Source organism: Ursus americanus, chromosome 23, assembly GCF_024610735.1.
Source record: "Ursus americanus isolate L20-20 chromosome 23, mUrsAme1.1.p, whole genome shotgun sequence".
NCBI lineage: Eukaryota > Metazoa > Chordata > Mammalia > Carnivora > Ursidae > Ursus > Ursus americanus.
The window spans coordinates 15,904,399-15,918,142 of NC_142149.1; the positions used below are offsets into that span (position 1 = coordinate 15,904,399).

The window sequence follows — 13,744 nt, forward strand, 5'->3', positions numbered from 1 at the left end:
GAGATGGCATCAGGTCCCACAAGTTAAGGGCTCAGTCCCATAAGAATGTCCTTTCTCCCACTTCAGATGCCAATCACAAGTAGTAGGTCCCCAGGTTATCCACAACTTATGTCTAACTTGGCTACAAATTGGAGGTTCCCATGACTTTCTCCCCATTGGATTCAATTATTTGCTAGAATAGTTCACAGAACTCAGGGAAACATTTAATGTTTACCAATTTATTAAAGGATATGATAAAATATACATATGAACAGCCAGATGAAGAGATACATAGGGTCTGGGAGATCTGGGAGGGTCCCAAGCATAGCAGCTCTGTCCCTATGGAGTTGAGTTGAGTTACTTTCCTGGTATGTGAATGTGTTCACCAACCTGGAAGCTCTCTGAACTATTGGGTTTTTATGGAGGCTTCCTCACATAGGCATAATCAATGATTCACTCCATTTCTAGCTCCTCTCCCCTCTCTGGAGAATGGGGGGTAGAGCTAAAAATTCCAAGGTTCTAATCATGGCTTATCTTTTTGGTGACCAGTCCCCACCTAGGAACCAGATGCCCACCCAGAATTTTCTATTAGAACAAAAGAAGCCCCTTGTGCTCTCATCACTTAGGAATTTACAAGTGTTTTAGGAGCTCTATGCCAGGAATGGGGTCGAAGACCAAACATATATTTCTTATTACAAATCACAATATCACATCACTGTTTCCCTGGCTATTATTCAAGTGCTGCTATGTAACATTGCAAATGCACTGAACTTTTATCTCCTATATTATTATATACCCTTTTGTTTATAGCTTGCCTCACCAACTAGACCAAAAATTTCCTAAATATGAATATTTTATATTTATTCGATTACATTACATTTTACATGACAGCCTATATATAACAGGCACTCGGGATCAGGTCTGTTGCATAGCCATGCAGGCCATGCACTGCCTAACGCTGAAGGTTGCTGTTGACACAGATGACAACATGCCCCAGAAGTTGTGCTGTGCAGTGACCCCAGTCAATATGATTGATGAAACAATGCTAAAACCCATTTAATAACGTAAAAAGGAAAATACTTTTAGGAATTGATTTTAAATTAATTTTTAAAAACCACATAATGGGTAAAATTTGAAAATTACATATTGTTTTCTCTGACAGCTCTTAGGATTCACAATCAATCTCCTGCCGTAAATATCTCAAGATGAGGGGAGAAAGTCTTCCTATAGTCTATTCCTGGCTAAAAGCAGTTTTACTTCAGCACAACCTTCACAGAGAATTACCTCATCTTCCCTGATTTACATAGTAGATGCTAAAAATACACACACAAATTACGCTCTGATAGAATCAACACAGGATACTTGATGGGGCTTTAAAAATCTTATTAATCTTATTCAAAGATTTTTCTATCAAGATAAATTTATGATCTCAATAGACCTTCTCTGTTAGAGTGTTTTATCCATTAGCATAATAAAGAAAAATGGTGGGGGAGTGATGAATGGAGGATAGGGAAGGGGAATGGAAAATTTACTGTCACTTTATTTGGAAAGCCAACTTATAGTTATTATTATATACCATCAACATCAAGCGTTTTCTCTAACATCTGGTGTTCTTCAGGCTTTAGAGAAACATTGAGGTCATTGAAAGCATCTTGCAAGTTGTTAATTTGAATTTTGTTGCAGTCCATCAAGTTGACAGTCTGGAGTGCAGCAGATAAATCTGAAAACACATGTGGATTCTGAAGTCATATATCTCAATTAATATTATCTTTATGATTCCACAATTAATAAGCCAAATATTCCTTTATTCCAAGCACATTTCCCCAACATGTTCAGTTATTTTTGTCTTAAAGAAAATTAGGATGACTGAGGTTTTTTTTAACTGAATAAAACTACCAGGTTTTTTTTAAGTTAAAATAGGCCATTATTGCATCTCCTAAGGAAATGTTTAATTTTGTATCAGTGGGAGGGAATTTGGGACTTATCTCTGTGTATATGAAACAGCCCAAATTTCAGAGTATAAAAATATTAGTCCTGAATTTTCTTCTACTTACATATTTTGCTGCTCCTTCCATTTTTTGCTTATTCCTCATAACTTTTACTCTATTATTAGAAGTCCCCCCAGAAATATGGGAGTATTAAGGTTTTCAGGAATATATTGTGCCTGAAAGTGGAAACGGCCTTTACTTTTTAACCTAAAAGGTACAAGAATCTAATGCGTAAAATCTGTAGATGAAATACAAATTGAAGAGTTTCAAGATTGTAGGTATTGGTGTAAGGGTTTTTCTATGAAGAAAATAAAAAGTTTGGAGGTTCTTTCAGGCTGAAGCACTCTGCATTCTTCCCAGGTCTTATCTAAACCTCTAGGAGTTTTCCCCTCTAAATGGGGTCCTTGGGATTAAAGCCATGCCTCTATTTATCAATGAGTGACACAAATTATCATACACTTAAGGTCACCATTTGGACTATAATCTCTAGTTTATCTAGGAGAATATTTAAAAGGAGGCAAGTACAGGCACACAAAGGAATTGCAGAGAAGAGTTGTACTATTTAATAAGACGTTATATAGAAAAGAAATTTTCCAACAGATCTTAATTCATGAGGGCCCTTAATTTCTCCAATAAATTCCAGCAGACTTTTTAGTAGAAATTATAAACATTCTAAAATTCACATGGCAATGGAAAAGACCTAGAATAGCCCAAACCACTTTTTTAAAGTAGAATAAAGTTGGAGGACCAACGCTACCTGAGTGCTTTCAATGTTTATTATAAAGCTACAATAATCAGACAATGTGGTGTCAGTGTAAAGACTGACAAAGATCAATGGAACAGAATAGAGAATACAGGAAATAAATAAATAAATATATATGTGTGTGTGTGTGTGTATGGGGGTGTGTGTGTGTGTGTGTATATATATATACATATATATATGTATATACATACACGTATATATATATACGTGTATGTATATACATATATGATTTTCTACAAAAGTACAAAGGAAATTCAGTATAGAAAATATAGAGAGCATAATCCTTTCAACAATCGTGCTGGAACAAATGAATGTCCATATGCAAAACAAAACAAAAAGGAATTTTGATCCAAACTTTGTTCCATATATAAAGATTAACTCAAAACAGATCATACACCTAAAATGCAAAACCAAAACCCATAAAACTTTTAGAAGAAAACATATGATAAAACCTTTGTTACCCTGGATAGACTTCATCAAAATTAAAATTAATTCTCTTTTAAAGACACTTAAGAAAATGAAGAGACTCAAAGAAAAATTTGCTCAATATAAGACTCAGAGAAAATATTTTGCTAAGTATATATCTGATAAAGAACATGTGATAAAGAAGATATACAGATGGCAAATAAGCACATGACAAGATGTTCAACATCATTAGTCATTAACGGAATGCAAATTAAAACCACAACAAGATACCACTCCACACTTATTAGAATGATTAAGATTAAAAAGACTGACTATACCAAGTACTGGTAAGGATACAGAGGAATTGGAACTCTCATTCACTGCTGGTGGAAATGTAAAATAGTGTGGCCACTCTAGAAATATTAGTCAGCCATCAGAAAGAATGATTACATACCATTTGCAGCAACATGGATGGGACTGGAGGAGATTATGTTAAGTGAAATAAGCCAAGCAGAGAAAGACAATTATCACACGGTTTCACTCATTTATGGAACTTAAGAAATAGGAAGATCAGTAGGAGAAGGAAGGGAAGAATGAAGGGGGGTAAACAGAAAGGGGAATGAACCATGAGAGACTGTGGACTCTGGGAAACAAACTGAGGGCTTCAGAGGAGAGGGGGGTGGGGGATTGGGATAGGCTGGTGATGGGTAGTAAGGAGGGCACATATTGCATGGTGCAATGGTTGTTATACGCAAATAATGAATCATGGAACTTTATATCAAAAACTAAGGATATACTGTATGGGGACTAACATAATAAAAGATTATTATTTAAAAAAGAAAATCTGTCTTTACACAAAAACTTGTAAATAAATATTAATAGTGTTTTATATGTAACCACCTCAAACTGGGAAAAAAAAAAAAAGTTAAACATACACCTACCATATGAACCAGCCAATCTTTGGTAACTACTCAAGAGAAATGAAAGCATATGTTCATACAATGACTTGTAAACAATTGTTCATAGCAGCTTTATTTGTAATAGCTCCAAACTGGATATAGCCTAATGTGTATCACCAGGTAAGTAGATAAACTGTGGTATATCAATAAAATGGGAGTGCTATCCAGTAATAAATAAGAACGACTTACTGATACATGCAACATGGATGAACTTTAAAATAATTATGCTGGACGAAAACATCCAGCAAAAAAAAGGAATATATCCATTTTATAAAATTCTCATAAATGCAAATGAATCTATACTGACAAAAAGCAGACCAGGGGTTGCCTGAGGATGAGGAAGAGGACAGGAAATGGCAGGAGAGGTTACAAAGGAGCGTGAGGAAGTTTTGGGGGTGAGGGATGTGTTCATTACCTTGATCCTGATGGTAGTTTTACAGATGTGTGCATATATCAAAACTTACCAAACTGTGCACTTTAATTATAAAAATATACAGCTCCTATCTGTCATTTATACCTCACAACACTGCTCAAAAATAATAACAAAAGGCAATGGAAACTATGACAAATATCTAAAACGAAATATTGATTGACCCACCTTCAAATTCAGGAGCTGGCTTATTTGTGTTCAAAGACTCCAAAATTTGTTTGAGACTTACTTCACTATTTTCTAAAAAGTAAAGTATAAGGATTATAAAATGGCAAAGTGTCAACATTTATAACCATTAAAATAACCATGATAGGAAATTGGGGATGAGCAAATTTTGTTAATTTCTGAAAATCAGCTGGATAAAAACATCAATTTAAAATAGTTTTACCAAGAATCTGTTCCCATAAAATAAGAAAAAAATTCTAATTATACTACTTGTCCTAATTAAATTTTGATGTATACATTTTACAAATATGATGCCAGATAAACAGAGGGAGCCTCTTCAAAATATTTCCAAGAGAAGGGGTGCCTGGGTGGTTCAGTCGGTTAAGCATCCAACGCTTGATCTCAGCTTAGGTCTTGATCTCAGGGTCATGAGTTCAAGCCCTGTGTTGGGCTCCACACTGGGCACGGAGCCTACTTATGAATGAATGAATGAATGAATGAATGAATGAATGAATGAATGAATAAAATTTCCAAGAGAAAAATATTAATTTTAATTAGTTCTCAGTATGCCTACGTTCTCATTATGTTTCCAAGACCTAGTTTATCTAAAATATGCATATATAAAACAGATATCCCAAGCTCACAGTAGAACTAGGACTTCATTAAGCTCAACATAGGCTGTTCTTTCAAAAAGGGCTCACCATCAATAGATGCTTGACCCAGAATCTCCTGGAATGTCTTGTTGTTTAATGGAATTCCAGCACTCAAGAGTTGGAAGCTCAGTTCATTTGCAGGCATCTTATCATTTTTGATCTTATCAAGAGTTGTAATCTCTTTAAATAAATCTGTAAATACCCGAAGAATAGAGAACAAATGAGGACACCGGGGCAAAGCCCTTTCTTAAGACTTAACACCCTGACCTGCAGCGAGCAGGTGTATCACAAAAGGAATTCTTAGTTAAAGGGCTTTCAAAACATATCAATGGGATTTGTTTTCAGAAGTCACTTAAACAATAAGCAAAATTTAACATAACCCTAGCCAGCTAAAGTTGAACTTCTGCAAAATTTCTGTAAAAATTTGTTTTTATTTATTATTTCCCCTCAAAGGTAAAAACTACTATGTGCTCCAGTCTTTCACAGACTGTGAAGCATTTGAAGCACAGCGAGGTAATAGCTCTTAGAATGAGGTCAGCTTGCAGAAATAAAACACAGGTAGTTGGAGAAAGAAAAATGAAAATATAAATCTGCTATGGTCTGAAAAACACGTAGTCACACACTATCCTAGGATTAGAGAGCCGCTCTTTCTTACTATGTACCTACTAGTTTTAGATGCACTAGATCTGGGTTGTTTTTTTTTTTTTTTTTTTTGGTACTTTCTTTTACAATGTTTCACTATAGGTGAGATAAAGAAGCATGTGGAAATTATTAGAGGTGAGAGAAAATTGTATTAGATTCATGGGATACCTTACACTGAAGCATATACTGAGACAAACTATTTGCTTTAAGGAAGCATATTCTAGGAATGTAATTCTAAAGAATTCATTACAGTCAAAGTATAGACTGAATATGATAAGGAGTAAGAAAGCAGATTATAACATCTCAATAAAGCAAAGAAAACTTAAGGAATTAAAAGCACAGGGCAAAACAAACTATACTTTAGAAAAAGTAGAATACCATACAATGATCTTCGAAATTTATTTTTAATTTTCATTCTTTTACTATACTTACTGTTGAATGGTGTTGATGGTTTAGGTGAATTAGTGAAAACATCAATTATATCTAAGATCTTTTTATTTTCTGCAAAATTAAGAAATAAAAAATAGGGTTTAAGCAGATTTCAACCTCATTAAGGCAGGGATCTGGTATTGCTTTAATATAATTTCATCCATTTTCAAACTGCTAGGACTATAATGCATGGTAAGAAATATATTTAGATTGTGAGCATGCGTGCTCACACAGACACACACACACACACAGAAATAAACGTTTTATAAAACAATACTTACCCTTATCATATGTCATGCATGCTGATATCGTCTAACAAATTCCATATTATTCATTTCATTTTAAAATGCTATTCAGGACTTAGTAAATCTATTTCACAACCCAGCATTGTGACCCACGGTTTTAAAAAATTACGCACAGGTTATATAGTACAAAAATATATACACACCTATAAAGAGTATATACAGGGCCACTCCCTGCAGAGATGATTTATACAACAAATACAGCAAAGGAAGAGAAAGAATTAAAAAAAAAATCCTTTGGAAGAAAGTTCTGTTTGGTGAGAAAAGAGAAATTCAACTTGTTTCTACTGTTACCACTCCCTATTTAACCCTGAAGCAAACAAGCAAAAACTATGCATAAAAGAAAATATATAAAATTATTAATCCTTCCAAGTAAGTAAAAACCCTTACAAAACCTAATAGCTGAATTTCAATTTCTTCTGAATTATTCATAACATCACACGTTTCTTATTCTTTGGAGGACAGAGTTCAGGACATACTACCCCCAAAACATAGCACCCTAGCATACTGAATATTTTAAGCTGAAGAAATTTGAGAAATGGAAGATGCAGTTAGGATTCAGACTTCCCCACCCTCCCTGAAGCAGGTCATAAGACTCTCACGTGAGAGATGCTCTTGCTATACCCAGAGGAAAGGAGCATCCTTATCTCTGAAGACTGAATGAACAGGCCTTGTTAAATTTCTCCCAGTTTACCACCCTTAGCTCATATCATTTTGCCCTATTACATTTTCCACCACTTTCTATCCTTTATCCAACGTAACATTAAAACATTCAGGTCTAACCACTTCTTTGGGTCTTCTTTCCTTATGTAGGCTCCCCTTTCATGTAAAGTTTATATTAAATTTGTATGCTTTTCTCTTGTTAATCTGTCTTTTGTTACAGAGCTCCAGCTCAGAACCTAGAAGGGTAGAAGGAAAAGATTTTTTCCCCACTTGTACAGAAGCCTGCTTCAGGGATCACAGGCTCACAGACTGAATGCAGCTGAGATTCAGTCACGTTCATTGTCCTAGGAAGTGTTGGGGTTTTCTTTTCACTTGAATTTAACTAAATACAGGATATGTGTTCTCTTGAATTTAACTAAATACAGGATATGTGTTCTCAAGTTACGCTACAGTCCAATCCCTTCCTTTTGTCTTATACCCAATTCATTTTATTAATTTGCATTATATGCCTGGCTACTGCAGATATTTGAGTTAGCTGACTCCGGTCTGCTTCAAAAGTTACCCTTCTCTGGAAGCCTACTGTAATTTGTTTAAAGAGCAAATATTGGAGCTATTGCACTGTACCTCTTGAAGGGGTAGATAATCTGACCCATCTTTTCCTGTTCTTTTTTAAAAATTTTATTTATTTATTTGTCAGAGAGAGAGAGAACACAAACAGAGAGAGCAACATGCAGAGAAGGCAGAGGGAGAAACAGTCTCCCGCTAAGCAAGGAGCCTGATGCTGGACTCAATCCCAGGACCCTGGGATCATGACGTGAGCCGAAGGCAGATGCTTAACCAGCTGAGACTCAGGCGTCCCGCATCTTTCCTCTTCTAAGCAGTTAGTTTGGCCTTAAGTATTTCCTCACTCCTGAGATTTTTTGTAGATTAAAAGTTTTTGTAGAGACTGCTTGTGCAGAAACCTAGAGTCATTGAAGAAAATATACCAAATGCCTAAATAGAAAGGAAGAATTTCTCCTGAGGTAAAGAAACAGAGAGAAAGAAAGGGGGGGGGGAGGCTGCGGGAGAGAGAGACTGGAAGTCTGATGGGAAAGAATGAGAACTGCCCTATGGGAGAACCCCATTCCCATATCCCTTCCCCATAGAGGCGGGATCACCATAGGCTCCATCCACTAGGTGTCAGTGGAAACACAATGCAAGGGAGTTTTAAAAGCTCTTCCTCTATCTCCCACATTATGGTGAGACCTTGGAATTGAAGAGGGTGCCAGTAACGAACCAGCCTAGATATCTGGATCAACCCTCCTACTAAAAACGACTAAAAATTCTAAGCAAAATTATTGCTTTAAAATGACCTTAAATCCATCAATTTGCTGCCAAGAAAGTAAGAAATTTCCAGGCCAAACAACTGATGGAAGGCTGTAATCCAGAAACATGGCAACTGTTTTTCACCCAGAGTATTTGCCAAAGACAAAACAAAAACAAAACAACATTGGACAAACTTTAGTTTGTATTTTCGAAGGTCAGACAAAGCCTAGGTTTCTCCCAAATTGGGGGGTTTATCCTCAACTTACAAAAATGTTTCTCTAGATTTCGATACCCAGAGAAAATATCAAGAATAAGGAAAAGTTCCTCCTTTATAGATAATTTGACTTTTCTTCTAGCTACCTTTAAGATATTCTTTCCTTCTAGTAGGCTGCAGTTTCATCATGATAAACCTATGTATGTATGTATGTATGTATGTATGTATGTATGTATGTATGTATTTCTTTTCATACTGTGTGGGATTCACTGGATTTCTTGAATTGGTAGGTTTAGATCTTTCTCATTCTGGAAAATTCTCAGCAATAGTTCTCCAAATATTTTCTCTGCAACCATTCTGTCTCTTCTCCCCTGAATGGATATATATCACGTCTTTTCATTTTTTCTTTTTCTAGCTTTACTGAGATATTATTGACGTATAACATTATATTAATTATAATGTAAATGTAAAGTATATAACATAATTTGATATACATACATATTTCAAACCAATTACTGCAATAAGAAACCTTTTCATTCTGCCTTCCTCTTAGCCTCTTTCTTGTATTCTGTTTTTCTATGCTGTATTTTGTATAATCTCTTCAAACTACTTTGCAGTTCATATTTCTTCACCAATGTTTAATCTGCTGACATTATTGTCCACTAATTTTAATTATTACTTTTTTAATTTCTAGAAGTCCTGTTTCTTTTTTTCAAATTTCAGTTTCCTCGCATGGTCCCAAATTTATCTTTTTTTCTTAAGAAGAATAAGAATACACGAAGAGTGAAATTAAAAGAATGGAAAGTACATATATATCTAAAAATATATAGTTAATAATACTCTATTGCATATTTGAAGGTTGCTAAGAGAGCAAATCTTAAAATTTCTCAACACAAAAAAATTTTTTGTAACTATGTATGGTGACAGATATTAACTAGACTTATTATTGTGGTCATTTCATAATATATATATGAAATATATATAAAAATGTCACACCGGGGCGCCTGGGTGGCCAGCAGTTAAGCGTCTGCCTTCGGCTCAGGGCATGATCCTGGCGTTATGGGATCGAGCCCCACATCAGGCTCCTCCGCTATGAGCCTGCTTCTTCTTCTCCCACTCCCCCTGCTTGTGTTCCCTCTCTCTCTGGCTGTCTCTATCGCTGTCGAATAAATAAATAAATGAAATCTTAAAAAAAAAGGTCACAAAATAAGCTTAAACAAATTGTGGAGAAGAAAATGATAAAAACAAAAATTGAGGAAACAGTCAAAAACACAAAATAGGATCGGAAAGCTGAGAATTAATTAAGAGTTATTAAAATTGACAATCCATTAGCATAGATGGTCTAAAAAGAAAAAAGAACCAATATGAGGGGCGCCGGGGTGGCACAGAGGTTAAGCGTTTGCCTTCAGCTCAGGGCGTGATCCCGGCGTTGTGGGATCGAGCCCCACATCAGGCTCCTCTGCTATGAGCCTGCTTCTTCCTCTCCCACTCCCCCTGCTTGTGTTCCCTCTCTTGCTGGCTGACTCTGTCTCTGTCAAATAAATAAATAAATAATCTTTAAAAAAAAAAAAAGAACCAATATGAGGAATAAGATGGGAGCATTACCATAGATGCTGCAAATATTATAAAACTACTAAGCGCTTATTGTTAAAAACTTAATAGCACTATAGCAATTATTCATAAGGACAGCCTCTTTGAAAAAACAAACTTAGCAAAATTTGACTCAAGAACAGAAAACCTAAGTAATGCTATGACATGAAAGATGAATGAGTAATCAAAAACCTACTCAAAAAGAAATATCAAGGCTCAAACGACTATGTTGTTGAATACCACAAGACATGAAAGGAATATGCAATTCCAATGTTACCCAAACTATTCCAAAATTTAGAAAAAAGAGAAAATACTTTTCAAATTATGAGGACAATTTGACATTGAAGCCTGAGAATGGTAGTACGAGAAAATACCAGGTTAGTCTTACTCATAGAGATGTAGAAATTGTAAACAAAATATTAAAAAAATGAACCCAGCAATATGTAAAAAGGATAATATATCAGGACAAAATGGGTTTTTCCAAAATTTTAGGTTTTATTTAATATTTAAAAAATCAATATAATTTACCCCACTCACAGATTACAAGAAAAACTCCTACAACCTGTCTAAACAGATGCATAAAAATCATTTGGGAAATTCAAGATAAACCAAATACATAAATATAAATTCAATCCTTTAGCAAGCAAGGAATCGAAGGCAATTTTCTCAGTCTGGTGAACAGCATTTAATGAAAATGCCACAGTAAATATCACATTTATTGCTGGATCTCTGGTTTGTTTTTTAAGATTTTATTTATTTATTTGAGAGAGAGAGAGAGAAAACACTAGAGGGGGGAGGGTCAGAGGGAGAAGCAGACTCCCCACTGAGCAGGGAGCCGGACACAGGACGGGATCCTGGGACTCCAGGATCATGACCTGAACTGAAGGCAGTCACTTAACCAACTGAGCCACCCAGGTGCTCTGGATCTCTGTTTGCAAGAATTACCTTATTTCTGGAATCCAGGGCTGGGGAAAGGAAAGAGCAGGGCGCTATCATATTTATTACTGTGGCCATCATAATCTAATAAAGGAGTATCTGGTTTTGAAACATGGATAACAAGACTACTTGCTTCTATTTGTCTTCTCCAAATAAAGAATATCCATACACTTTCCAAAATAGTTCTAACAGTTCACCAATATATAAACATCAGTTCTATAACAACCTTGCTAAACATACAGTATTATTATTCTTTAAAAAAAAAAAAGTAGCCTGTGTGAACGGGTATACTCTGAACAGGAAACCTGTGAGGTAACTCAGGTACTCACCGTCTATCGCACAGTTCAGTAATGCCTCAGGTTTTTCTTTATTTAAAGGTTTCTCTAAGCTCTCCAAGGCAGATAAAAGGTCTTTAACTTCAACCTTCCCATCAATGACACTATTAACAATGTTAGATGCATCTTCTATTTCTATACAGAGAAGTGACAAAACGTAAAGATATTTAGTTGGTCAGTATCCAGATAAGCACATCAAAACCTGATTTGGGTGAAATGTATTCATTTTCTTGAAAACACAATGTTGAGGGTTTTGCCTCTCTGAAATATTCTCCAAACTGAGAGCTCCAAAAATTTATAGGTTTAAATGCTTATATTAGAAAACAAGAAACACTGCCCCTCGTCAGCTCCCTGCTCAGCTGGGAGCCTGCTTCTCCCTCTCCCTCTGCTACTCCCCCTGCTTGTGCGCTCTTGTGCGTGCTCTCTCGCTCTCTCTCAAATAAATACATGTATATGGAAGAGAAGGGCCATATGCACCCCAATGTTCATAGCAGCATTGTCCACAATAGCTAAATCGTGGAAGGAACCGAGATGCCCTTCAACAGAGGACTGGATTAAGAAGTTGTGTCCATATATACAATGGAATATTACTCAGCTATCAGACAGAACGAGTTCTCAACATTTGTTGCAACATGGACAGCGCTGGAGGAGATAATGATAAGTGAAATAAGTCAAGCAAAAAAAAAATTATGATTTCTCTCATCTATGGAACATAAGAACTAGGAAGATCGGTAGGGGAAGAAAGGGATAAAGAAAGGGGGGGTAATCAGAAGGGGGAATGAAGCATGAGAGACTATGGACTCTGAGAAACAAACTGAGGGCTTCAGAGGGGAGTGGGGTGGGGGAATGGGATAGACTGGTGATGGGTAGTAAGGAGGGCACGTATTGCATGGTGCACTGGGTGTTATACGCAACTAATGAATCATCGAACTTTACATCAGAAACCAGGGATGTACTGTATGGTGACTAACATAATATAATAAAAAAACATTAAAATAAAAAAAATAAAATAAATACATGTATATGTCTCTACAAGAAACTTCTCTGGGCTATTTATCTAAAAACAGAATTATTGGGCCATAAGAAATACGCATACTTATTTGACAAGTACTGCTAGATTGCAATCTGGAATGCTGTACCATTTTAGCTACCCACCAGCAATTTGTGAGTATTTCCAACTCTCTTCATATACATATTTAGCTATTTGGGTTTCACCTCCTGTACTGACTTCTTAGATCCTTACTTATTTTTCCAAATGATTTTTTTTCTTTTTACTGCTGATTTGCGGAATTTCCTTATATTTGAGATATTAATCTTTTAATTATCTTGTAATTACCTTCTTCAGTCTGTTATATATTTTAGAGTCCTTCATTTACCAGAAATCCTTAATTTTGATGTAATTACATCCTTTTTCACCCTATGGTTGTACTTTGGGGGAGTAGTATTTTTAAGGAGGCATCCAAGACGATAAGGTACAATATTTTTTCTTACATTTTCTTCCATCAGCTGTATAGTTTTACCTTTGAGACCCATTTTCATATCCATTTGATTCTTGAAGGTTATTTCTGTATATGGTATGAAGTAGAGATTCTACTCTGTTTTCTCCCACATAGTGAGCCAATTTTCTCAAATCATATACTAAGTATCTTTTCCCCTACTGACTGATGATGTCATCTTGATCACATTCCAAGTTCCCATTAATAGGAGTCTCTGCTGGTCTATATTATGATGAATTGGTCTATTTGTAAGACTATATTAAAATAGCATTATAATATGTACTAATATTTGATAAAGCAAATTCCTCATCATTATTATTTTTTCAAAAGGGTCCTAGCTACTCATAGACCTATAATCTTCCAAAAAAATATAGAATTATTTTGTCAAGGTTCCCACCAAAATGATCCTGAGATAGTGAGTGGAAATGCATTCAAAGTGCAAATTAATTTAGAGAGAATCCACAGATTTTAATACTCATTTTAAAACCCA

At 35.4% G+C, this 13,744-nt stretch overlaps 1 protein-coding gene across 1 annotated transcript in view; it reads right to left on the reverse strand.

Annotated features, from left to right (window-relative positions):
• Positions 1–13,744, reverse strand: part of EFCAB13 (EF-hand calcium binding domain 13) — a 201,090-nt gene that overhangs the window by 102,714 nt on the left and 84,632 nt on the right. The window contains exons 18-21 of the mRNA XM_087854723.1: positions 11,753–11,893; positions 5,391–5,534; positions 4,693–4,764; positions 1,556–1,699 (exon numbers count right to left, since the gene is read on the reverse strand). Of these exons, the coding sequence (XP_087710849.1) occupies positions 1,556–1,699; positions 4,693–4,764; positions 5,391–5,534; positions 11,753–11,893 (501 nt within the window). The remainder of the gene's footprint in view (positions 1–1,555; positions 1,700–4,692; positions 4,765–5,390; positions 5,535–11,752; positions 11,894–13,744) is intronic.